The 26,482-nt window shown below is 38.4% G+C and overlaps 2 protein-coding genes across 2 annotated transcripts in view; one reads left to right on the top strand and one right to left on the bottom strand.

Moving 5' to 3' along the window:
- Nucleotides 1-6,455: 6,455 nt before the first annotated feature.
- Nucleotides 6,456-15,592, top strand: LOC140237102 (ATP-dependent Clp protease proteolytic subunit-like; the record flags this gene model as incomplete). The annotated part of the gene is made up of 6 exons (XM_072317041.1): nucleotides 6,456-6,584; nucleotides 7,054-7,125; nucleotides 8,655-8,751; nucleotides 9,465-9,652; nucleotides 10,433-10,538; nucleotides 12,016-15,592. Coding segments are annotated over 6 exons (720 nt in total), but the record flags the coding sequence as incomplete, so codon positions are not given.
- Nucleotides 15,593-15,672: 80 nt separating this feature from the next.
- Nucleotides 15,673-26,482, bottom strand: part of LOC140237101 (leucine-rich repeat-containing protein 40-like) — a 31,873-nt gene continuing 21,063 nt past the window's right edge. The window contains exons 8-13 of the mRNA XM_072317040.1: nucleotides 23,270-23,360; nucleotides 22,368-22,516; nucleotides 21,993-22,100; nucleotides 21,332-21,442; nucleotides 20,061-20,324; nucleotides 15,673-19,591 (exon numbers count right to left, since the gene is read on the bottom strand). Of these exons, the coding sequence (XP_072173141.1) occupies nucleotides 19,486-19,591; nucleotides 20,061-20,324; nucleotides 21,332-21,442; nucleotides 21,993-22,100; nucleotides 22,368-22,516; nucleotides 23,270-23,360 (829 nt within the window). The 3' untranslated portion in view covers nucleotides 15,673-19,485. The remainder of the gene's footprint in view (nucleotides 19,592-20,060; nucleotides 20,325-21,331; nucleotides 21,443-21,992; nucleotides 22,101-22,367; nucleotides 22,517-23,269; nucleotides 23,361-26,482) is intronic.

The following is a 26,482-nucleotide window of genomic DNA, read 5'->3' on the forward strand; positions in this document are numbered from 1 at the left end:
GATCAATGGCGCATCTTTGATCTAAGAGTTCTTATTTTCAAAATGTGGAAACTGTCATTTTAATTGGTTAATGATGGGCCTACCGAAGTAGATGACATTTCAGGGGATTAAACACTATTGTAGAATAAAAGAGCAATCTTTATAAGTTTGCGAGAGACCGTATACTAAGAAAACAATTAACTCTTATTTAACTTAATTAAAATTTCATATGTTTTTATTCAAGAAGAAGAAAAAGGAGGAGATCACCAATCCTTTATTCTCCATTACATATTATGGGATCGACTGTAAAGCAATCGTTTGGGCACCCTCCCAGTAGGTCATTAAAAATAAATATCATCATGAAAGAATGAAGAATAAGACGAAGTGTTAGAGAAGGTATTTTAATTCATTATACAGTAAATTTTCTTTTCTGATTGAGGGACACTCTTCAAGACCAATGTAGGCCTTATGAATGATTAGAAAGCAAAAATAAAATACTCATGGGGAGATCGACGCAATAATAACGTTTGGAATAATCACGCGGTGCTTAAAGACAGGAGTCAAGTTTACAGTCTTATTAGATTCCCTTTGAACAAACTTATATACCGCTACTCAAAATTATTTGAAGTATTGCCTCACTGGATCTGCCTCGCAGATAGGAAGATAATTGATTCATATCGTGGCACTGCATAAAAATCACTGGAGTTCGAATCAGTCGTCGCGATTCGTGCGACTCGAGATACAAACAAATCGGCTTGCGGTCTCACCAAGAAGGACACTCAAGGGCGACTTCAGAGACGTTTCAACCATCTATTCATGTATTCGTCCGGAAATCTCCGCGACCTTTCATGGCCATCGCTAGGTCGCGGAGACTTCTCAAACGAATATTTCACCGAAATAATGCACCAGGTCTGTCACTTCAGCTCCAAAAATGCAAAAGTTCCCTGCTGCGGGAGAGGATATAATTTAATTCCTTTCTAACCCTTTCCTCGCTTGGTTCCCCTCCATAGATTTATTTTTATCCCTTGGGAATTGACAATTTTTCAAATTCCATAAAAAATGTGTTATACGAGATATTTTCTTTTGAATTATAAAAAGACAATAGCTCGCTCGTATGCAGGAGAATTCATCCTGGAGGGCAAGGGGGCAGCTTGCCCCTTTCCCAACCACCATGAAAATATTTGGAGAGGACCAAACATATATATTATAACTCCCCCAACAATTCCCGAGTTGCGGAAAATTTTCTTGCTCTTTTGATAGAAAATTGTCTAAATATTTTACCTATACGCCAGATCGTTGAATTTCAGTTCTGAAAATGCAAAATCTCCCTCCCACACCCTTCCCCGTTATAAACGGGTCCCCTCCCATACGCGTATAGTACTACACTTTTGAGACTGACCAATGTCCGAATATCTTAGCCAAATGTGTGCACCAGATCTGTTACTTCATTTTAAACAAATTTCAAAAGTTCGCTCATGTGGGAGGGGTATCCTCTTTTATAATTTAGACTTCCCCTTTCGTATCTATAAATTTAGTACGCTTCTTTGACAAAATCCCAAATAACATGCCATCATAAATGTGTATATATACGATATACGTTTCAATTCATAAAATGCAAAGCTCCATCGTATTATGGGAGGGGTTGGGGGACACCCCTTTCACATCCTCCACCCCCCCCCCCCTGCTATATATAGCCTCCCCTCCATGCATTGTTTAGGCCATGGCTACACTTTAGTAATTGACAATTTTCCATATATTTCCACCAAAAATGTGCATCAGATCGTTGAACTGCAATCATAACAATGCGAAAGCTCGGTCAAGTGAGAGGGGGATACCTCGATCCTCGATCCTGCATCTTTCACCCGCCTTTAAGTTGGTCTCCCCATACATGACAGACTTACTATCACAATAATCTGTGATACATATTTCCAGATATTCCACCAAAATTAGTGTGCGCCAAATCGCTGACCCAGTTTTTAAATGCAAAAGCTCCCTCGAATGAGGGGGGGGGGGGGATATGCCACCTAAGCTTCCTCCCCTTGCTCGGCTTCCCTACGTAAATATAGATTCGACACACTTTGGGGATTATTTCCAAATAAATGTATTCCATAAAAAAGTGTGCATCAGATAGTGATATTTCAATTCTGAGAATACAAAAACTCCGTCGTAATATTTAATCTTCTCACTTTTCTTTTTTTTTTTCTTTCTTTCTTTCTTTTTTTTTTTTATAGGAAATTCTGGAGAAGAATCCAAACATTTCGTCCAAAATGAGCACTAGGGCCCGGTCTTATAAAGCCTTCAAATCAATCACAAGTCCCCAAATCAATCGCAACTTGCATTGCAGCACACAAAAAAAAACTTGTGATTGATTCCTATCACGTCTTTATAAGACAGGCCCCAGATCGCTGAATTTCAGTGTGAAAATGCGAAATCTCCCTCGTGTGGGAGGGGGATCCCCCCCCACCCCCCGGACGCGTGTTGTTTTTTAGACGGCACAGATTGGGGACCCTAAAAATCTATTGGGGACCCTATCCCTAAACCTAACCCTAATCCTTATCCTAACCCTAACCCCAACCCTAACCGTAACCCTAACCCTAACCATAAACCCTAACCCAACGTTTTTCCAATATCTAACACGTGCCATGCCCCAATCTGTGCCGTCCTAAAAAAAAACGCCCCCGACATTCAATCTTCAAAGTTCGAATAGTTCCCCCTCCCCCCCCCCTCTCTCTCCCCCCCCCCCCCCCCCCCCCCCCCCCGCTTTCAAACATAAAGCTGTGGCATTGCTCTTTAATATGTACATACATAAAGCGTATGCTGCAGCATTGTGCAGTGAATCTGATTACCGAAATAACGTGACTGGCGTTACCCTGCTGACTACCGCTGCTTGGCCGAACCAGATATTATCCGTCAACATACAAAGGCAAAATGCTGAGGACGCTAAGTGTAGGTAGCAATTTAAGATGAATTATACGATTCATTTCTTTACGATCCACGTAGACTTACAAAGTTACATCAGCCGCATAATGTGGGGACATGTTCAGTCCCATACGTTTAATCTTGCGTTATATGTTTCTCGGCTCTTGCATCATCGTAAATATCGTAAGCTGCAACGCCAACGGGGTTAGACACTCTAAAATGAGCATCATACACGCGTCCTACTCCTATTAAAATCCTACGAATAGAATAGAACGGTTAGACGTCTTGTATTTCTAGATTCTTCTTGTGTCCGAAGTATTGTAATGACATTTTGCCCATTTTACCTTTTTAGTTTTACTGAACACAATCCCAGGCATAAATTTTTGTTTAGTGCGCTTGTTCAATTGACAGTAAATTATTGAACTAAAATTAAGTAGTATTACAGGGCACCCCCCTGTTCTGGCCCCTGACGAGGTGCGGGGGAGGGCACCTCACTATATAGCTAGATACTAACTCTCGAGTACCAGAAATAGAATCTAAATTTACTACTGTAGTTGTGGAATGTAGTCAAAGTCCTGGGCAGAACGTCCTTGTCCTTGTGCTTGTGTCCCCCACGTCGCGCTGCCCCCACTCTAGACAGAAAGGAGTCTTCTTTTATTTTTTTGACGTAATCTCTCTCCTCGGGATCCGTGAAGCCAGACGCAGTCTCTGCGGAACATATCCCCGACGACCAGATACAGACCGATCTTTCGGTCATGTACGTAACCCCCACTCATACCGTACCCTACCACCTGCCAAGCGTGTGTGTGTGTGTGCGTGCATTTCATATCTGTGCACAAGCTAAATAACAAGGGTAGGCACCTATATCATAGAGTGGTGTGTGTAGAGTGGCAGTGGTATGGCAAAATTTAGTGGGGGGAGGGGTACATTTAGGATAATTATTTTAAAGGTGGCGGTGGGTCCCACCTTTTATTAGGATTGCTCTGTTTTGGATATCTCGGCCATTTCAAAACCAATTCTTATCAAATAAATGTTGAATTACTCTTGAAAGTGCATGTTCTTTAAATTCACATTTCATGAGAGGTTCTCATAATCCCACCAAAAAATGTTAGAAACCTGAAGTTAGGTCTCAACCATAACTATACAATCCCTTTAACTTCATTGCTTTACGTGCGTTGAGGATCAGAGATTTTGAATTTCTCCCCCTCCAATGTCTATCCAATAAATTTTTGAAATTATTACTTGAGGAAGCTTCAACGACACTAGGAGGCACTCTGTTCCAGTCGGCAACTACTCTGTGTCTGAAAAACATGCTTTGCAATTCTAAGCTCACACCCTCTTTCCTGTATGTGTGCATGTGTACATCTATTACATGTAGGCCCTAAGCACTGGCATGTTCTGCTGAGCTAATATGTGGTGATTAAAGGGACATGATGACCTTTGACACTTCTTTTAGGTATATTTTTGTTGTTTTTCCATTGGCCAGATGGAAGGCTTTGACTTTCCATGGTGTCTCCATTGATTTGTAGCATGGTTTGTCAAGCTGAGACCACAATGTATGTTCCATCTTATTAGGGCTTGGACTCCATGCAAAGGTTCCTGCTGTAGCAGCAACATCAGCATCATCAGCATCATCGACTGCATTGAGGTCTTTTTCACTATAAAAGATGTGTGTTAGGTGTCCTTGGTTTCTTGGAAAATCTACCAAGTCTCTGTCCTTCATGATGCATCTCATTAACCTCATATACCTCCTATTTCCTTGCACACAAATTTATGCTTAATTATCTCTGCCAAGGAAGGAGAATGTTTTCATCGTCATTGGTTTGTTTGTTTGTCTATGTGCAAAATAACTCAAAAAGTTGTGGATGGATTTGGATGAAACTGGCATGGAAAAAAAAAAATTGATAGTGACACTGGGAACAGATGAACAAATTTTGGAAGTGATCCGGGAATTTAATAGATTTTTGAAGGATTTGTTTATCTTTTTGCAGATAGGATCAATGAACTTCGGAGTTCAAGCTGCGCGTGTTTGAGGCTTGCGCTGGTACAATGTACGTGTTCTAAAGCGTGTGCCCTGCTTTTGCGATGCACCACACAGCTGGAAGCTGATGACGTAAACAAAGGGCTTCTTAATTGGGAAAATGGATGATTTTCAACATTTATAAGTGTGTATGAGTGGAAATTAGCTGCTCGGCAGAAGGTCTGCGCTCTCAGAGTGCTTTTCTAGTTTCCTTTATGGAAGGACTAAAGACAAAATAGTGTTGGGAATGGTAATGCATATTTATACAGAATGTTTGCAAGATGTGAAAATATTGCAATTCAAACTTTTTTAGCTCACCTGAGCCAAAGGCTCAAGTGAGCTATTGCGATCGCCCTTCGTCCGGCGTCCGTCGTGCATAAAAACTTTTTACATTTTCATCTTCTTCTTGAAAACCCCAAGACCGATTTTCATCAAACTTGGCAAGTAGCATCCCTAGGGGGTTAGGAACTCAATCTGTTAAAATGGGCATCATGCACCACCCAGGGGGCCCCCAGGGGGCCCAAACCCCCAAAATTAAGGAATCTGTAAAAATCTTCTTCTCTAGAACCAGAAGTGATAGAGCTAAGTTAATACTATGAGTTAGTACATTGATGACTGTAGTTTCAAGTTTGTTCATGGCAGAATCAGGGGTGCCCCCCTTAGGACCCAGGGGAGGGGGTGGGGAGGGGTCCTAATGGGGCCTAAATTATACATTTTCATCTTCTTCTTGAGAACCCCTCGACCAATTTTCACCAAACTTGGCAGGTAGCATCCCTAGGGGGTTAGGATCTCACTTTGTCAAAATGGGCACCATGCCCCACCCATGGGCCCCAGGGGGGCCAAACCCCCCAAAATGAAGGAATCTTTAAAAATCTTCTCTAGAATCAGAAGTTATAGAGCTATATGTAAGATAATACTATGATTGAGTACATTATTGACTGTAGTTTCAAGTTTGTTCATAGCAAATCCAGGGATGCCCCTCTTGGGGGCAGGGGGGGGGGGGTTGGAAAGGTCCAAATGGGGGCCTGAATTGTACATTTTCATCTTCTTCCTGAAAACCTCATGATGGATTTTCGTCAAACTTGGCAGGTAGCATCCCTATGGGGTCAGGATCTCAATTTATCAAAATGGGCACCATGCCCCACCCAGAGGGCCCCAGGGGGCCCCAAACTCCCCCCAAATTAAGGAATCTTAAAAAAATTTGGGCCCTTATTGTACATTTTCATCTTCTACTTGAGAATGCCTGGTCAAATTTTAGTAGAGCTGTGAATAATTTAGTTAGTGACTGCGTGTAAGGTGAACTTGCGATACTCAGGTGAGCGCTAGACCCGCGGGTCTCTTGTTTTTTTAAATCGTTGAAAGTCACTGGGGAGGGGGAAGGGAAGGGGAGGGGTAACTACATAGGCCTACAGTGTATGAGGCACAGACATTATCACCTCAATACATCTAATTATGTCTACACTCTGTACAGCTGTATGTGATCCAGCATCAACAAGCAATATGATGTGCAATTTGTTTGTTTTGTTTTGTTTTTTCTTGTCTGCACAGAGATTATACCTGTAGCTGCCTGCAGCCGTGGGGCAGTGTACCGGTACATGTGCACAAGGGTCTGCACACAGCTGGGAGTCTCTACACATCACTTGTTCCTATTGTCATTGAGCAAACAGTAAGTTCAGGGTACCTGGGCAGTGCATCCTCTTATGGATATTTCAGTTTATGTCATCAAAGCAATTGAATATCCATGTGCCCTTTCATATAGCTGAGTACATCAAAATTAGTCAAAGCTTTGGCCAAATGTCTCATAGCTTAGTAGTGTATATCTGATACATACATTTGTATTGCATACATGTGAAGTTGAAGCATTATGTATAATAATACCTCATATTTTTTTCTTTTTATCAGTTTACAGCCTGATGAATTGCAGTGTTTTGATAAATTTGGTTTGTAGAAACGTGTGTCTGATACAGTGATAATGCGAGTCATGGTGATACAATCAGTACATTGTTGTTGTGTCTGAGAAACTTATGATATCAACAACTGAATAGGGAACTTGCAGAAGAAAATATTTGTAGTAACATTTTCTGGCTTGAACCCTACACTTTTATTTTTTATTTTTTCTCTGTTCACTGTTCTAGGGCAGAGGTGAGCGGGCATACGATATCTACTCCAGGTTGCTGAAAGAACGCATCATATGTTTGATGGGTCCAGTAAGTTGTTCATACTAGTAGTTCTTCCAAGATGTACACTGTCATTATTGCAGGTTTAGTCATCATATATACAATTCCAAATTCAAATACAGGTCAACCGTATTGCAATGAACACCATCCAACAGGATTTCATTATTGTAAGAAAATTCTCCCAGTACAGATTTTTCCCCCCTTTCTAACAGCCATGTCTATGGCACAACTCACTCGATTCAGGGAATAATTTTCCAACTCAAATTCGATTAGCAATTTTAGCTGATGAACAATATTTCAAAATGGTATCATGTACACTTCTATGGAAGAAAACTGCTACCCAAAAGTTAGTTTGTGTAGCAGTGGTGTAAAAATGGATAATGCATAGCAAATTGTGATGCGATACCAGGAAAATTATTCCCTGCGATAAAGCGAGCAAATTTCGGAACCACATGGTGAGATTCATTAGTATGTGAAAATTTTATCCAGAAAACTGTCATTTTTCTTACTTGCATTGTTTTTTTTACAGCAAGGTTGAAAGAAGTGACGTTGTGGAGGGGGGGGGGGGGATGGGGAATTCTAGACTTCCTATTACACGCCTTGAGGACTCACAATCAGGTGCACACCTTGTGCACTTCTTGTACACATTACACGTACAAATAGTGCAGTGTGTGTAAGATTTTGTGCATCTAGGTTACACTGTACTACCTGTACTTACCAATTAGAGCCTCGGTCACAACCCACCGTACTTACAAGTGCATGCTGTCTACTTGCAAAAACGTGGGAAAAATTTGGGGATGTGTACATAGTAAGTACCGCCTCGGTACAGATTTTGGAGCACGCAGACATGCCGTAGCACTTTTAGGACACAGAAAACTTAGCTGCGTTGGGGCTATGGATTCATACTAAGTACAGGTTGACGTACTCCCTCCCTGCTCTTGCTACTCCCTCCCCGCATTTTCAGAAAAAGTCGAATGCCGTGGTCACTGCCAAAAAACATATAGACTATAAACACACACGGTAGATTGTGACCGAGGCTTTATGCACATGGTTGTAGGAGAAGGTGTGATTGCTATGCAGCTATTGTTAGTGGATGATTGCAGAGAATTCTTGTGGTCCAAATATCTTGGTAAAACATGGTTTGCCTGCTTTTGGCCACAACCCCCCCCCCCCCCCCCCAAAAAAAAAAAATAAATAAATAAATAAAAAAAAAAAAATATATATATATATATATATATATATATATATATATATATATATAATGAATGAAATAATGAATCAGCCCATGATGCTCAAAATGAGCATCAAACATTTTGCTATTTCATGATATTGCTTCAGTGGCCACACAACTTGGTCAAAAAAAAAAAAACCTCAACATTTTCTGAAGTAAACCTTTATAAAATTGTTAAGGATGTTTCCTCAATTTAAACGCCTTTATATGAGCATTATCAAAACCTTGGAATGAGTTTGTGAAGTGAACAGTGTATCTTTTTGAAGCCCTCATGGTATGAAAGCAGTGCGGTAATCTGATATCATCTTTGATGGTTATTCTTTGATAGGTGACTGACATGGTCTCCAGTGTGGTGATAGCCCAGTTACTACACCTGCAGTCAGAGAGCAACAAAAAACCCATTCACATGTACATCAACAGCCCAGGTTAGTGTTCCACCATTCTGACATATGACAGTATGAAATAGCAACACCAACACATACATTGTAGTCTTAGTTTGAAATATTTGTTTTGAATGGAAAAGATGCTTAAATGGATCTGTAGTGATACCAACTGGGAATCAAATATTTAATTGTAGATCAAGTACAGTTGTAAGATGTGTATCAATCACTTGTACTAGTTCTTCTTATGTCATACATTATCACAGAGTAATGAGTATTTCTGTACAAAATTTCAGTGAAGATAAAATATGTTACTCTTTGTCATAAAAGAGGAGCTGACAAAGGCATAGTATGTGATGTGTACCTTTTGTCTGTGCAGTGCTGCTAATAAACAAGCCATTCTTGCCAGTTTCTTACACTTTAAAGTCATTCCAGATAAGTATGCATTGAATGTTTGTTCCTGCCTAGAGAATAGAATACATGTACTTCAGGAATTGGCTTAAATGTAAAACATCATCTGTCTACATAGTTCTCATAATAATGCAAAGTTGGTTCCTCGTAATGTAGTGATGTATGGTACATGTGTTATATCTGTCCTACACTTAAAGGCCAGTCCTGTTCTCTTTTGCCACAAGTACTGGTAATCCTAGAGTTGAATGCTCATTGAACAAGTTATTTTGATGGCAATTTGTGTAGATAAGCTTCATATTACTGATTTCCTCTGATCACCACCCTTGTATGTACACCACACATTACAGGTGGATCTGTTACAGCAGGGCTTGGTATCTACGACACCATGCAGTACGTGCTGCCCCCTATCTGTACGTGGTGTGTTGGTCAAGCCTGCAGTATGGGTTCACTGCTACTCACAGCTGGCACTCCCGGCATGAGATCCAGTCTGCCTAACTCTAGGATCATGATACACCAGCCTTCAGGACAAGCAGTGGTATGATATCATAGTCATTTCTCATTAGTACTCCAACTCCCAAAACACCAAAGTCTCATGTATGCAAGCAGCACAGGCCTATAGTTGTGCTTGGTAAGCTTACCTGATCTACATTAATAATGCTTGAATTGATGCCCTTGCACCACTTACATTTCATTTCAAAATCCTGAAACTAGTTGAATTACTACTGCCAAAACACCAACCAACAGCCACCAATTAACATTTACAGTTTGGATGGTGAGGAAAGTCCTGATACTCTATGTTGGTATTTCTTATCAGTAGACTTTAGGAGGAAAGTATAGATTTTGATTATGATAAACTAATGTACATGCATATGAGGCATACAGTGTATACCAGGTATTTAAATTTTTGTGAATTTTGCGAGTGGACTGATATGTGTGTAATTGACAAGTCACAGAAATCTTGCTTTCCACGAGATAAATGTGTTCTATATTGACATCCAGGTGGGAAATGACTAACTTTTTTTTTTCATGAATAATGCTAATACATTCACAAATTCTCATTCCGTCATGGTTGTTCTCAGTCATGAAAGTAAACAACATGTGTAATTGTCTTACTAGTCCCAGTTTCATAAAATGTGAGGAGTATGTAGTATTTGTGGTTAACCCTTGTCAATAGACTGGGTATGTGGAGTCATGATCAAATTTAGGTGTATATTTTGTGTTAACTGCTATTTAGAATGCTATCAGTACACTCTTGGTATGCCCTTACACAGTCAGTGTAAAAGAATAGGATTTCTTCTAATGTTGCTATGTGCAGGGACAAGCCACAGATATCCAGATCCAGGCAGAAGAGATCATCAAACTAAAGGCTCAGATCAACAAACTGTATGTGAAGCACACAGGAAGGACTCTGGATGTCATAGGTATGATACTCATCTCCATCATCAACTTTCAAAATCATACAATTAGAAATCCTCTTCACTCGTCAAAGTAGCTAATATAGTCTTGCAGCTACAGGACAGTAACTGCATGAATTGTATCTTTTTATAAAAGAAAATATAGTATGCATGGTTCCCCCCCCCCCCCTTTTTAAGAGACAAATTTCCTTGACTGCATGAAGGATGTATGAGAACATTGTGTCCTAGGTGTGTTCAGCAGGGTCCCAGAGATATAGTCTCCTATTCATAAGACACAAAGCAACAGTTTTCCTCCCAATAACATGGTAGGAATGTGACCCATTTGGGCTGCTGAGAGGATATACAGGTAAATAAGTTGAAAACATTGACATGGCTTAACTTTGATATTGTTGTAATTGCTTGAATTTGTTGTTGTGTGTTTCCCATTATTCATTTATATTGTTCAAAGTAGTTTTCTCTGAGAGGTATTATTTGAAGGGAAGAGGAAGGAGAGAATTATAGCTATGCATTTGCATCTCTCAGATAAATGGGAATTATGATTAAACATTAATGTGTATTCATCTGCAGGTCCAGAACTTCTAACAAACTTGCCAATTAAATTTATGGGTGCGTTCAAGCGCTCACCTAAAGCGAACTGTACTGTACCGTACCCGCGCCAGAGGAGCGCTCGAACACTCCTAAAGTGTACCGTGCCGTACTGTACCGAGCCAAAAGTGGACCACTTCCCGATGTGCTCCAAAAGCATACCAAAGTGTACCAAAAGTTTGTTGTAAAGCATGCGCGTATCATGCGCATACGTCACAATGCAAAGACATCATTCTCTTTGTTCGGGACAGGTGCAAGTTGTTCAAACACCAGGTGGATGATATTCTTGCTACAAAATGCGCTTTGGTTCAGTTCACTTTGGTTCGCTTTAGAGCACTCGAACGAACCCTTTGGCTCTGAATGAGTATTGGATTGCATAATACTGAAATTCAATTTGTATTTTCTAGAGGCACACTGCAGGGACCTCAGAAATTGGAGTCACTGGTAGCAATGTATGGCATCTGAACTATAAGGGTCCTCATAAGTCCCAAGGTTGACCAAATGATAGTGAGGGGAGTTTGAGAACATGTTCTCCTGCAAAACAGGAAAGTAGCAAGCCCACAGATGGAATATGAAACGAATGTTCTTTCCTCTGGATGGAAAATTTAATGAATATTCCACGTATGAATATATACAACGTATGTGTGTTGAAAATCACATTCCTCCCCCCCCCCCCCCCCCCCCTACAGAGCAGAATGTTCCATGTAGCAAAAGGGTCTAGCATAGAGACTTGGTAATGCGGTGAATGCTAGGAGTAGGTGTATGGAAGTACATGTATTACTTTGTGGCTCACAAATTATACATTATTGGTAAAGATAAACTCTTCAGTTATTTCATACAGAGCATACAAGAGAAGTAAAACTGAATGGCATCCTGTGTTCATTTGATCATAATCCAGAAGCTGCAATGGAGCGAGATAACTTCATGAGCCCCCAGGAAGCCTTAGACTTTGGTCTTATTGACACTGTGGTGGAGCATCCTCCCCATGTGGGCCAGCCAGAGAAGGACAAGACAGAGGAGTCATAACACACACTGAACTCTGGAAGGGAAGTCAACCCTAAGCCCTGACCAAGTCTCAAGATATATCAACATTGGAAGGATACAGCACTCTGATGGATGTACATGTACCATGCCTTGGGATATATGACCCTCAACCTGTGACAACCCCAAACTCCATAATATTTGGCTCTTCTGGCTTTTTTATGCCTCCACTACAAAGAGAGCTGGTGGTATTATGTTTTTGAGTTATTTGTCTATTTGTCGCCTGTCCCACATGGATGTACCATACAGGTGTACCTCAGGATGTACGACTCTCAGCCTGTGACAACCCCAAACTCCATACTATTTGGCTCTTCTGACATTATTGTGCCTCCACTACTGGTGCTGGTGGTATTATGTTTTTTTGAGCTAATTGTCTGTTTTTCGTCTGTCCAACATGTCTTTATTGCAATTTATGAAAAACTGCTCAGTATTTTTACTAGTACACTACCTTACCCAGGCATTCTACAAGAAGTGTAATTGTGCTGTTTAGATTTTAGGCAAAAATTTGTCAAGGTGAAAGGCCACTGAACTTTGCTGAATGTAACATTTTTGAGCTGTAATTTTATAATGTCAAATGGTAATATGATTGGAAGGATGGAAATCAAAAGGTTATTATGCATAATGGTAAAAGGTATCGTAAAGGTCAAAGAGGAGTACTTTTGAGGAAAAAAATTGATAAAGGAATAATAGAATACCAAAGTATGATGTTATAGCAGCTCATCGTCATGGAACTAGTTCCAATCCAAACTATAGCAAAAGACTGTGACATCTTCACTTTGTGACTCTGTAGATTGCCTGTAATGACAATGGTAGAAATGGATCAAAGGTCAAGGTCAAAGTTCATCCAAATGCAGATAATGCATCATTTTCTGCTTCGAGGTGATTAGGAAACAACTGCAAAAATCCTGACATGTGAGATGTATGAAGCTTTAAAAGAAGTAGGGTATGTTTGAAGTGCAGTGGTTATCATGTATAGACTGAAATGAGACAAACAGAAAAGAAATGAAATTCAAAGTTTTACATAGTTTCATGACTTAGTTGTAAAGAGTAACTGCATATTGTGCAAAATATGTCATTGCTCCCAAGTCTTCCTTGACCTGAACATGACCCTTCACTAAATGTACTTTTTTTGGATAAAATTGAGAAGTTATATCCATAACATCAAATTATTGGAGTTTTCTAATAACGACCCTGGGGAAAGGGCTACTAGTTGCAAAATTACCAACCAGAAAACATGATGGTTATGCTTTTATGTACAAGCCAGTGAGCAAATTGTGAGTTGCCATGTGTAGTTGCCACCAGTATCACTATTCTGTATAGACATATGAAATTTTAAAAGTTTTGAACTGTATTTCATTTCCAACGTTGATGAAACCTTTACCATTCTGCTTGTCTTAATTTTACTTTATGACATTCAATATGAATGTGGTGTAGAACTGCACGTATAAATCAAAAAACAAAACGCACGCACACACACACACACAATAATTTCTTCTTGATATACATGTACAATGTAGAGGACAATGTGATCTACCAGTACTTTTCAACATCTTTCTGCTACAACTAAAGCCCTCTAATGATATAAATTCCTAGATAAAAATTGGGAGTGCTTAAAAAAGAGAACCGTTATCTTGAAAGCCTGGATAATGTGAAAGTTTTGCTTTCAAGGGACCAAATTCACGAAGGTGGTTTCAACTTAGACCATGGTCTAAAATGAGCACGAAATAGGCATACCTTTGTACATGCGCATATAAATGTGCGTTTGTTACTGGATGTCTGTTGGCATACGCATTCTGTCAATCGTATTTACGCAGAAGAAATTTACATAAACCATGGTTTAAATTTAAACCACCTTCATGAATTCAGGCCAAGATGGTTATTTTCCCTTCTAGCTGACTAAACTGCCTATGGGTTGCTGGTGTGCAGATTAACTTTCCCCGTTCTTTTATTTTTCTCAATGGGTGATTGCAGTACTCGGCTAATTCATTTCCATCTGTCAGTATAGTATGGTACAATAGTGTACAAAGTATAATCTACACTATGACTACATGACAGAAATGTAATTCTATGTATTATTATTATTGTAGATGTTCATTTCTGGTCGCTATCTGGTGATGTCGCTGATTTACAGAAGACTACTGCATGGATAATTCCAGAATATTTGCCACTTGTAATCCCATGAAGAGTCAAATTCTCCACAGGTCAATGTCCTCTCCTTAGCTTAGCTCTGAGTAAGATTTGGGTAAGGCTAAAAATTTAGCTGCATTTCCATTATAGCCAACTTAACATGTTCAGCACCTCTTCTCAATATTGAAAACCACCAAAACAAAGAACCTTTTTCCTCCTAAGAGGCAAATGGGGCCATCAATCCAATTTAGGTAGTCAGATAGTCTGACAACATTTATACTTTCTCACGTTTTTATCAGGTATAATGAATCTTATTTCATCTCTTACACATGTACATGTACTACAAAAACAAGCTACTATAAAGCAAGATATTTTTGCAGCATGAAATTTTCACAAATCGCCACTGGCATTCAATGCATATAGCATAGACGAGAACTTTCGTGTGCATTTTAATTTCATAAATTTTGGCTCTCACAAAATTTGTGAAATTAAACTGCATGTGAACATTCTGGTTTTCCAGAAACAGTGTGTTACATGAATTGCTCATTATCATTCAGCATGTGTAGATGTAGTTAATTCTGCACACATTTCAATGGAAGTAATGTATTAAGCCAAATTTCTTCCCGAACCCGAGTAATTTCTCAGACGGACATACATTATATAGAGTGGAAACTCAGTACATCTATAATGACATCCTTGGGACCAAGACAATTTGTTCTTTATATCAGTCATTCTGTTATATACCTGATATAACAAACTAATTTCTCCAGTCCCAATGCATTCATTTCCTTTGTTTTGTATTGTTTATTGATTACTGATCAGCAATCAATAAACAATACAAAACAAAGGAAATGAATGCATTGGGACTGGAGAAATTAGTTTGTTATACACTTGTATCAGGTATTTTGTTATATCAGATTTCTTTATATCGAGTCACCACTGTACCAGGTAAAAAAAAAGCATATTTTGATTATATCACATCAGTTAAATATGGTCCAAGTTCAGGCTCACTCTTCAAGCTCAATAGATTTGACTTAAAGAACAGTACCTTTGGACTGAATTACTTGTCTTTGGTTTGGCTGGAGTGTATCATACAATACTAAACATCTTAAAAGGTATGTATTTTGCTTGGTTTGCCTAGATTTGTTTGTCCAATTTCTAACAATGAAACTTAAAATAAAGAATGCCTGTAAGACATAAATGTGTGCAAGTTCTTTTCCACGTGCTTGTTCATGTAGCGTGTGATAAAACATGTATAGTGATATACAAGTACAGTGGCATATAGGTGAGCATTCAGCTGGCTATCATGAAAACAGGATCTAGTTGTTGCATTGTACTAACTGATTGTACTGAATACAGAAAAGCCACAAGTGTCACTTACAATCAATTGTACAATTCATTCTCATTTTTATTCATTCAAAATTCATTTTCATTTTAAGTGTATTCACACACATACACAAATAGATAATAAGTACAAATGATGATGACAATGATAACTGATTTACATAGTGCATAATAATTATCCATGATAATTTCCTTTGCATTTCTCATCAACATAACACTGTGGTTAATAGCTACTGTACATGCACATTGAAAAACTTGTACTGCAAGCTGTAAAAGTTAGAGCATTTTTCAACATGCAGGCTACTACTTATCACAACAATGCCCCAAATTGATCAATATGACAGCAACTAGTACACTCTGGTAAATTGACTTCACAAAAATTCTTCCTAGGTGAAGATATTGGCATGCCTGAGTGTGTGCATGCATCAGGTGTGAGTTTCGTCACTTTGTCTCCCTCTACAAATTAAATTTGTTAAGATCGCAACTGCTGATCTGTAAATTAACAAACGTGTCGAAAAAAAGGAACCAGTGAGACTCGAACCTGTCATCTACTGCTTTCTGGGCAGCGATACTACCACCAGGCTGTCCCTGGTGGCCGGCAGTGACACGATGAACATGGAACAAATACCCAAGCTCCGAATTCTGACATTGTTATGTTAAGTAGTCCAAGGCAGACAAGGCATAGGATAAATAAAAGAAAGATATCATTGAGAGGGGTGAAGGTTCAGGTGTGAGTTTCTTCATGTTTGAATGAAAGCTCTATAAAATGTGCATGCATGTTTTAATGAAAGCTCTATAAAATACAGTATACATGTCCTGTTAGCATATCTGGGTGTCCTCTTTTATGTCTTGAAATGCATGCAAAATGTTGTTTTTAATTCCATTTACAAATAGCTGAAGTTGATTGTTTTAAAGTAGCCTTGTTACTTCCACAGATTTGCATCATTTAAAAAGGCTGCTTAATTATTATAATTATGTCAGACTGTTAATCACAAGTCGACTTCACTTGATCATGCTTATCATGCATAAGTTAGTCAGTGCCCTTCCTATAGCATTTTTTAATAAGCCAATCTACACATCTGATTTGATGATACATGCACGGGTCACACATCTCTCTGTTACAATACAGGTGACTCCCATTATAACAAAGTCCTTGGGACTGGCAGTTTCTTTTTTTAAGACAAAATTTTGCTATATTCGAACAGTAAAGTACATTAAGATAACTTTTCAGATGATAATTTTAGGACCTGAATTTTTACTTCCTTGAAACAAGAATTTTGTTTTAGCTATGTTCATTATAATGAGAATGCACTGTATACATTTATTTACTACATCAATACATGAGACATGCTATCATTTTTTCAGACAGGAATATGATTGGTTGCAAGAATATTAAGAAACTTTGTAATTCTATTCATTATACACTTTGCTTCTTGAAGAATTTATGCAAGCAGACCATTCCAGAAAATGAACATGAAACCTGTCTGAATGAAATTTGGAATAATTTGAAAACATTAGGGAACAGTATGATGTTGAATGACAACACAAAGCCTACCTGCAAAGAATACAAGAGACCATATAGAGTGAGCACACTTCACAAATCAGTTTCTCTTTGCCACTACCAGACTTGCTATGTTTAACCAACCACAGACTTTCTAGAGGATTACATTGTACTTGATAATCCCAAACAGAGGTGAGACATGCAGTCAAAGAAGAATGTGCAAAATATTGCATTTATTCTTTGCCCATTGCAAATTTTAGATTGTATTGAAATTTATTTTATTAATTTCTGTTGTTGGCCATTAAGCACCTGTCTCTTGGACCTTGAAGGGCACCCTGGGACCACCTTTGAGCAATCAATTGTCCCAACATGAGGCACCTGACATGCACTTAGACTAAAAGGGGACCTCCAGATGATTTTCAGACTTTTACATCTGAAGAACTATAAATTAGTTAAACTGAGTACAGAGTTTCAAAATCTATAATGATTGGGATGAGAAATGAGAATGTTTTCGAAATTTATAACAAATTGCAATGAACAAGGATGATGGCATGGCAGCCTCATCATAAGAATGCATGAGTTGGGGCTCAAGGAAGCAGAACAAAAGAAGAAGGCATGCATAGATTCTTCACAGGTGAACTTGTTGAGCAAGTGGTATTGTAATGGATTACACTGCTACATTTCTGAAATATGTGAGGCTCTGATGTCATCAACACTGTTCAGTGTAATTTGTTTAAGATTTTCAGTTAATTTGGTTCTTTGCTAAAGGACCACAAATTTCACAAAAATATACATGGAACTGTTGATTTATGTACTGCACGATGTAAAATTATGGAAATCGTATGGAATACCCCTTTTAAATTTGTAAGTTCTGAACCTCAAGGAATGTTTTGGAAAGAGTCAAAGCTTCATTATGTGTGCACTGGGTCTTTACGGTAGGGAACCATCAATGGCTGGTGAATGATTTAAAGTAATTATGACCAAAATCAATGTCATTTTTAGAAAACCAAGCCAATGCACAGCTTATTATTGGTGCTGATCCCTTACAAACCTAAATTACATAAATGAAAACATCGATAACAACTATTCTAACTAGTTAAATCATCGCCCTAGGTGAGGTGATATTATGTAATGCTGCATGAAGCGCTAAGCAGTGTGCATAGGCGCATGGGGATAAAAAATAGTAATACCCTGTCTCATGGTTTGGTTTAGTATGTAACATATCACAGCCACTGGAGAATTTGATATCTACATGCGAACAACGGTTATTTATCTTCTTCGGTGCCACTCCAGAAACATTTATGGCACCCGACCCATCAGCATTAATAGTAAATGTCGAACAAATGGCTCTACTCATGTCCAATGGGCATTCAACACTGACAGCCAAAATATCAGTAAACACTGTAAAAGACTGTAGAAGAAACAACTTACTTTTTTTTTTCTTAATGCCCCTAAATAAAGTACAATGTATTAGAAGCTAACTACAATACACAAATTTTCTCATTATTGGACCACATTATGACAGAGTCTGTACTGTGTTCAGATTTGCATGTTACTATGTTGTTGTTTTTTATAACAAAGAAATTGACATCAAAACATTGCCAATTACGGCTGTAGGATTGAGAAGTAAGGGAATAAACACAATGGACTACAAAAAACAACAACAATGTTATTGCAAAAGGAAAAGCTTATCATCTATGATGCAGGTGTGACATTCAACATATGAATCATTGGTATAAAGCATGGCATTTCTGTAATAATCATACTGAACTCCACCAATGAATTTGAGTAAAACCAAAGTGTTTGCATTATGTTTTTCCCCACATTGGACATAGTAGTAGAAATTCTGCAGCTGTGTGTGTACTTACATAGAGATCAGTGATAAAGCTCTACAGAATTTATTATGAGTATTCTCAAATATATCCAGCCCTCTCACTCCATGAATCCCCATGCTACAGGGCCTTTAATAGATCAAATTACTATGCATCATTCAGACATCCTCCCTTTCAGTATCACTACAATCTGACTGCTCTTTCCACACCACACATAATCATGTACATGAGAGTGTGAGGAACTAACAAGTTTTCCTTCCAATGGACAGAGACTGCTGGGAACATTTAGTGACATGATCTCCCTTTCTCATTCTAAAGCAACCTCATGATGGTACTGCTGATGATAGGGTTATGTAAGAGGTCTGGAACCAAGACTAGATCAGGGTCTATGGATAGTTTTGACTGTCGTATCTTGAAAAGGAAACATACAGGAGTAGACAAGTAACCTTGTGTTCATATCACTGCGGCTTAGAGTTGCTAAGACAAGGCTACAATTGGGCTTGTGGTTGAGACTGTCTCCGTTTCAAGTTGGAATCCTGTCCCGAAGGTAAGCCAGCAGAGCCACAGTTCCCTTGTTGAGGATGGCTGGCCTTGGATTTCTGAAACAATTTCCTGCCAGCTGAAGAGATCTGGGTCAGGAATTCAACACAGAATATGATGTCAGAAGGCAGATAAACAAAAGGATGTTTGAAAAACAGCACCAGCTACAAAAGACAGAAACTTTGTAATTTCATACAACAGCAGTGTTGTCATGTTGTTTATAATATTAATTATACTTTAAAAAAAAAATAGATTTCAATGTACATGATATATATATATATCTATATGTATGTAATACATAGCGAGGAAAATATTTAAGATTACACATAAGATACTTTTACTCAATACTTATAATCAGCAACTTGATTTTATACATGGTAATAGGGACATCACAAACATTATAACCCAATGATAGAGTAAGTTCATTCTGACAAAGCAACATTTGTGGGTTTTCTCACATTGACATATTTATCAATTCAGTATAGTTTATCATAATGATAATATATTACTGCAAGTATCTCCTAACAATGTCAGCATACTGACATCATTAGACCCTACCTGAGACTGGTGACATTTCCCAACTCAGGAGGAACCTCTCCTATACTATTGTTCTGTAGATCAAGCGTGGAGAGGTGAGAAAGTAGCTTCAGACTGGCCACATCAATACTGTTCACTTGATTGTCATTGGCCAGGATGATTTCTAGCTTGGTCCAGCTGAAGACCACACTGGGCAGCTTTGTGAATCGGTTGTAGGAGATGACAAGCTCTCTCATTCCGGTCATTGTTTCAAACTCAGCTGGAATGTCGCTCAGTCCATTGTTTCTGGATTCACACAATAGAAATATTCACTTCGTCATCACTGATTCACTTGTTATCATTTTCTCAGAAAAAATGCAATGTATCTAACACCAGTAAGAATTTTAATGAATTGAATGAGTATCTCTTGTTAGAAAGCTTTCCAAACTTTCTATGACTTTCCTCTGAAATTGTTTCTGGGATCAGACTGGCATAGAAATATGAAAGGATTCTTTTTATTCTTTATTTCCAGTGCACCAGGCATGTTCCAGTAATCTTAGAGCTGTTGAATCCTATTCATCAGAAAATTGTAGATAAGGACAATGACTTGCATATTGTAGCAGTCTATATTTCTTGAAATTCTGTAAAAAGATTCGCAGAAGGCTGGTCTCATATATACCATGATCAACATGTAATCATCTAGAGTCTTGATGGGTTTTCCTACAGTACACATGGTCTGAGTAAAAAAGGGATATGACCTGTCGTGACTATCAATGCCTACCTGTCTGAACTGCTCATATACCATCATGATCACAAAAGGTTCACTAAAGATATCCGAAGTAATAGCAATATTAGGTCCAAGGACTATGTAGGCCTATACCAGGCATTAATCTTACAGCCTCCCTAGTCTTTTAGCAGGCATCGATATGTTAGGTTATTGTTTGTTCTTTAATCTGTGTAAAGCATTAACTTGTCAACTTTGTTTGTTTTGCTTTTTATATACAGCTACAGCTGTAAGTCCTACCAATGTTTTCTATTTTAGTCTCCATTTGCATTACAGTAGAACTAGCATTACAGTGTGTGAGTACACCATTGATTACACAGTGACATTGTTCACATTTCTGTACTGCATTCAACTACACTAATATTATTAGTAATGAATTGGATGGATTCAACCACTTCAGGAAAGTCTATCAGTGATGTTTGCATTTGTGACACTTTGATGATTATCACACGTATACAAACATTCGAGATTCATAACATTGGGTATAGTACGGAATTCCTGGAACACAGTTTGTGAGCACAGAACTTACCCAAGATCAAGTCTGGTGATGTTAACCATCATTTGCATCTCAACAGGTAAGCTCTGAATCTTGTTACTACTTAGATTGACATCAATCACTGTCTTGTGCAGAAGTATTAAACTGTAAGAAAGAAAACAACAACAAAAAATTAACAGATTTGTCGTGGCAAACTGATATCACAAAAAGAATCATGCAGAATTCCCAGTTACAACCGATGTAATAACAATGGTGTATAGAGAACTGCACAAACATTTCACTTCATCCCCAGCACATTTAATAAGTAGTAACACAAGATAATATGTAACGCAATTAATACTTGTCTGTATATTCTACTTGTACACCAGAATACAACAAACAACATTTTTTATTTCCAGTATATTTCTCAGTGTTCCATGACAATCCTCATAATTTCAGCGTTATTCTCAACAAAGCAACATATTATTCTTGTGACATTCTAAGCTATTTACAAGATAATCACAGTATTAAGTAACATGAAAGCCATGAACACATAGTTGGCTTGAAGAACGCCTTGCTATAGTATTTGACTTACACAAGCAGAAACATATGATTGAAGTATATTCAAACAGCTGAAAGCAACATTCTCTTCCATAATGGTCAGGATTATAAGATACCAAATCACCTTTTCCAAGGGTCATGAGATGAGACTTACTTCTCTGGTACTTGAGTCAAGATATTCTTGCTAAAGTTGACAGCAGTGACTCCACTCTCTCTGGCTGGCTCCCAGACTGACACAGGGATAGCAGCTGACTTCTGATTACTGGACGGATTAAAGAAACAAAATTCCCAAGTCAACCCTACTAGGTATTACAATCACTGTTCACTTAACAATCAATATACACTTTTACAAACTCATGATCAGCAAAACTGTGCAAAAACTTTTGTCAACTGAAAAAAAAATATATATGTGTAAGTGTATAACATGTAAAAGCCATCAATCGCATTTTCACTATAAAAAATGGCCTAATCAACATGAAATACAGAATGCACTTGACCAATAAGCCTTGCTATCTTCTGCACATCTCACCTGTGATCCAGAGTTTTGCCAGTGACAGCAACACTCCTTCCCAACACACTAGAGGGGTCAGATGCCGATGGTCCACCACTGTCTGGAGTGTCTTCTGGGGCTTCTTCAATCCGACTCCTCAGGTACTTCATCAACTCCATGGTACCTCTCTGTGCAGTCCAGTAAGGTCAAATATCATAAATATCTGGCATAGATATATCATCTTTTAGTGATGGTGAATTACAATTCTGTAATTTGATCGGTTAATCAACCATGCAATGTATCCCGTATTACATGAATGAGGTCATTGCACCCATTGTATTTCATTGTTCATGTTGTTTATTTGTGCATATTACAGCTGCATGCAGTTGAATTGTTACAATTTACTACCACCTAGAAGCACTGTACTGCAGCAGTTAGTTTATATGAAAGACAAGAAAGCACATGTGGTGGGTAGACCCATTTCCGAAATATGAATGAGGGGTTTACCTAGGTATGCTTTTATCTGAAATTTACCGCTGACATTACACTAAAATATAGAATGGTTGCCCCCTGCTTGTTCTTATGTAATACAAGAAATATCTATGCTCTGGTGCCATAACCCATTTGGTCTTTGACCTCATGGGATATGGCACCAGGCTGTAGATATTTCCTGTATTACATGACAAGCAGGAGGTAACTAAATGTATCAGGATACAATTTATCATCAAATTACCTGTCATTGGTCAATGGTATGTTTCTATGACTTGTCATGAAGCTTTTCAATGGCACCTAAAGACAACATCAAAGATATGTTCAGTCTATAAATATTGCACGGTAGACTAGCTCAATTCCCTTTTGTTCTCTCTCTTTCTTTCTGAAGCAAAACACAAAACTGTAATTGACTTAGCAACCTTCAGTCCCCTGGAGGGATCACAACTTACGTTGATAATGTCCCTTCGAATACTGCGCAGAGGATTCCCATCCAGTACCAGGGCCCTGAGTGATGCTAGGTTGCCCAATTTAAAGGGAAGACTGTCAACAAATCACATAAACTTGTAAAAGTCACATGTCTGATAATGTAAAAAGCAGAAATTTTTGCAGATATAATTGATCACGCTCTGCAGGGTAAGACAAGATTTGCGTATCTTTAATTTCACAGATGGTTGGTGACTTTGGCAGCATGTACTATACGGTAAAAGGTAACAGGTCCATACAACAAATTTGCAAGTTTTTATTTTTGCACTAGTTTCATGTCAAATGAAATGTGCAAAAATGTCCACTTTTACAGTACTACAGTGCCCTAGTGTGCATGGTTCATAGCTTGGCTTCTCACTTAGCAATACATGTTGGACTGAAAGCAAATACAAAACGTGTAAGACTGCAGGTAAGCAGTAAATGATCAAATAGTGAAGAAGAAAATCTACAATCAGTTACTCACACATGCTGTACAAAAAGTATGAAAGATCAATGAGACATGAAACTCGTCACTGAAGACGAGTTGGTGATATGCTGGGGTGACATAAGATACCCGTCATCTGTGATTGACAACGAAAAGAATGTGATATAGCTACTTGAGGTTGTATGAAGTTGAATTTTTTGCACCTACATAATTCAAGTCATAGTTTTTCTGTCAGACAAACCTATCAGAAATTCTGTTCGTGTGCAAATCAGTCGATTTACAGGCTTTTTGAGTACTTACAGTACATTAACCAAGTGGTCATCGACACAAACAAATTGAAACATGACAATAATCATTACTGTTTAAAAGATCATCTTGACATTAACAATGGTCTTTTCAAGCATTCAGGACACTCATGCAGCAATTCAATAAACCATGAATGATTCAGGATACTCGTGTACAAGACACGGCCCAAACCACAGATTTTATTACATATATTAAATCCAAAACATTCCGTTTTTACTTCGCTTCACATGCAGTTTTAATTTCCCATAAACTCTGCAAGCAAGAATTACAAATGCACTAATTCACAAAATGTGAAGCGTTGTGAAACAAGGCAAGTGCCAAATTGTGTCTCGCCCATTCGCGTACAAGGAATTAATATTTTTTTATAACTCCCAGAAGTTAATTGACCTGCTTATGACCTTTGACATTGTGATGACCTTTAACTCCCCAAGGGACATCTACCGTTCAAGTTTGGTCACAAACGGACATAGGGATCAAAAGTTATGAGCCACAATCGAAACGCGCCCTAAAATCATAACATTGGGCCCTAAAAGTTTGTTGACCCCTGTCTGTGACCTTTGACCTTGTGACGACCTTCACCTCCCCAAGGGACATCTTCCATCCAAGTTTGGTCACAAACGGACAAAGGGATCAAAAGTTATGAGCCATAAACGAAATGCGCCCTAAAAACTTAACATTGGGCCCTAAAAGTTCGTTGACCCCTGTCTGTGACCTTTGACCTTGTGGTAACCTTCAACTTCCCAAGAGACATCTACCATCACCCAAGTTTGATTGCCATTGTAGCAACATGTGCTGAGTTACGTGTGATAAGAGAGTCTTGCAAGTAAACTTAAACGTATGACCTCAAATGACCTTTGACCTTATCATGTGACCTCTAATACGGCACCATTACATCAAGGTACCCCCAGTGCATCCATCACCCAAGTTTGATTGCCATTGTAGCAACATGTGTTGAGTTACGTGTGATAAGAGAGTCTTGCAAGTAAACTTTAACGTATGACCTCAAATGACCTTTGACCTTATCCTATGACCTCCAACGGCACCATAACATGAAGGTACCCCCAGTGCATCTATGACCCAAGTTAGGTTGTAATCCAAGCAACTTATGTGAAGTTATTTGTCAAAAGAGAGTCTTGCAGGTAAACTTTAACATAGAAAAGAGAGTCTTGGACATACTCTTTAATATATGACCTCAAATGACCTTTGACATCATTACATGACCTCCGACAACACCATAACATGAAGATACCCCTAGTGCTTCTATCACCCAAGTGTGGCTGCCATTGCTGTAACAGTTGCCAAGTTATGCATCATAAGAGAGTCTTGCAGGTAAACTTTAACATTTGTGACGGACGACGGACGGACGACGGACGGACGACGGACGGACGACAGACGGACGACGGACAGACGCCATTTGGATCCCTTAGTCTCGCCTTCACCTCCGGTGGGCGAGACAATAAAAGGAATAGGCCTACAGATTCTGATATAGTGCATTTTTTTTTTAAATAAAGCTTGTCTTCACTTTAATATTAAATAAATTGAATTCTAATAAAGTTTATACACACATCTATATAGCAATGCGAAAAAATAAGAAACAAACATTAGAAATACCTTGAACTAAGACTAAAATAGGAGATTATTTGTTGTTTGAAGGACACTTGCTATTGAATATGAAACGTTATCTAAAAAGAGTTAAAGACAAATGATTAAAAACAAAAGTGTCCTGTGAGCATCGATCCCTCAAATGCATGCATGTGAAACCGTTACTCTAACCACTCGGCCACGGAACATCCACGGAAATGGAGAGAGAAAAAAACAGTATATAGATATAATAGGGGAAAAAAAGTCAATGCCCGCAAAACAAATGTGGCCGCGTGAACATGTAATGTATTGCCAGAAGCAATGTGGCCTTGTAACGACTGATGGCGCTATGCCATTTCTGGCAACTGGTGAAAAATAAGTCTCGTAGACATATCACGTAAAATCAGCTGATTTTGATACCTTGCCTTTAATCACAATTTTCAGTGTGATGACATCATCAAATTACAACACAAAAATATGGACTTGAAAGGTAATTGTTCAAAGTACAACATATCCAAATTTGGGGTAATATTGAGCTAAAACAACTGAGAGATAGGCAACTGAATGGCAGAAACAGTACCTCAAAAAATTCAATTCCACTTTTTTGATTTCAGATGACGATATGATGACGTCGAGTTTTCCTGGTAATGTTGATACTTGAAATGTTATTTACAATTCGTATGCTATTGTAATATGCAATAAAAACATAGGGTTGCTGGACATTTTAAAGAGCTATGGCGAAATAAACAAAGACATGTTTTTTCACTATATTTGCACACAGACGTGCACGGAATTTGAACGCAAGTGCATTGCTTTGTTATTGGTCAAAATCCATCAGAAACAAGGAAAAGTAGAAATTATGCGGTGC

This window comes from Diadema setosum, chromosome 13 (genome assembly GCF_964275005.1).
Source record: "Diadema setosum chromosome 13, eeDiaSeto1, whole genome shotgun sequence".
Lineage (NCBI taxonomy): Eukaryota > Metazoa > Echinodermata > Echinoidea > Diadematoida > Diadematidae > Diadema > Diadema setosum.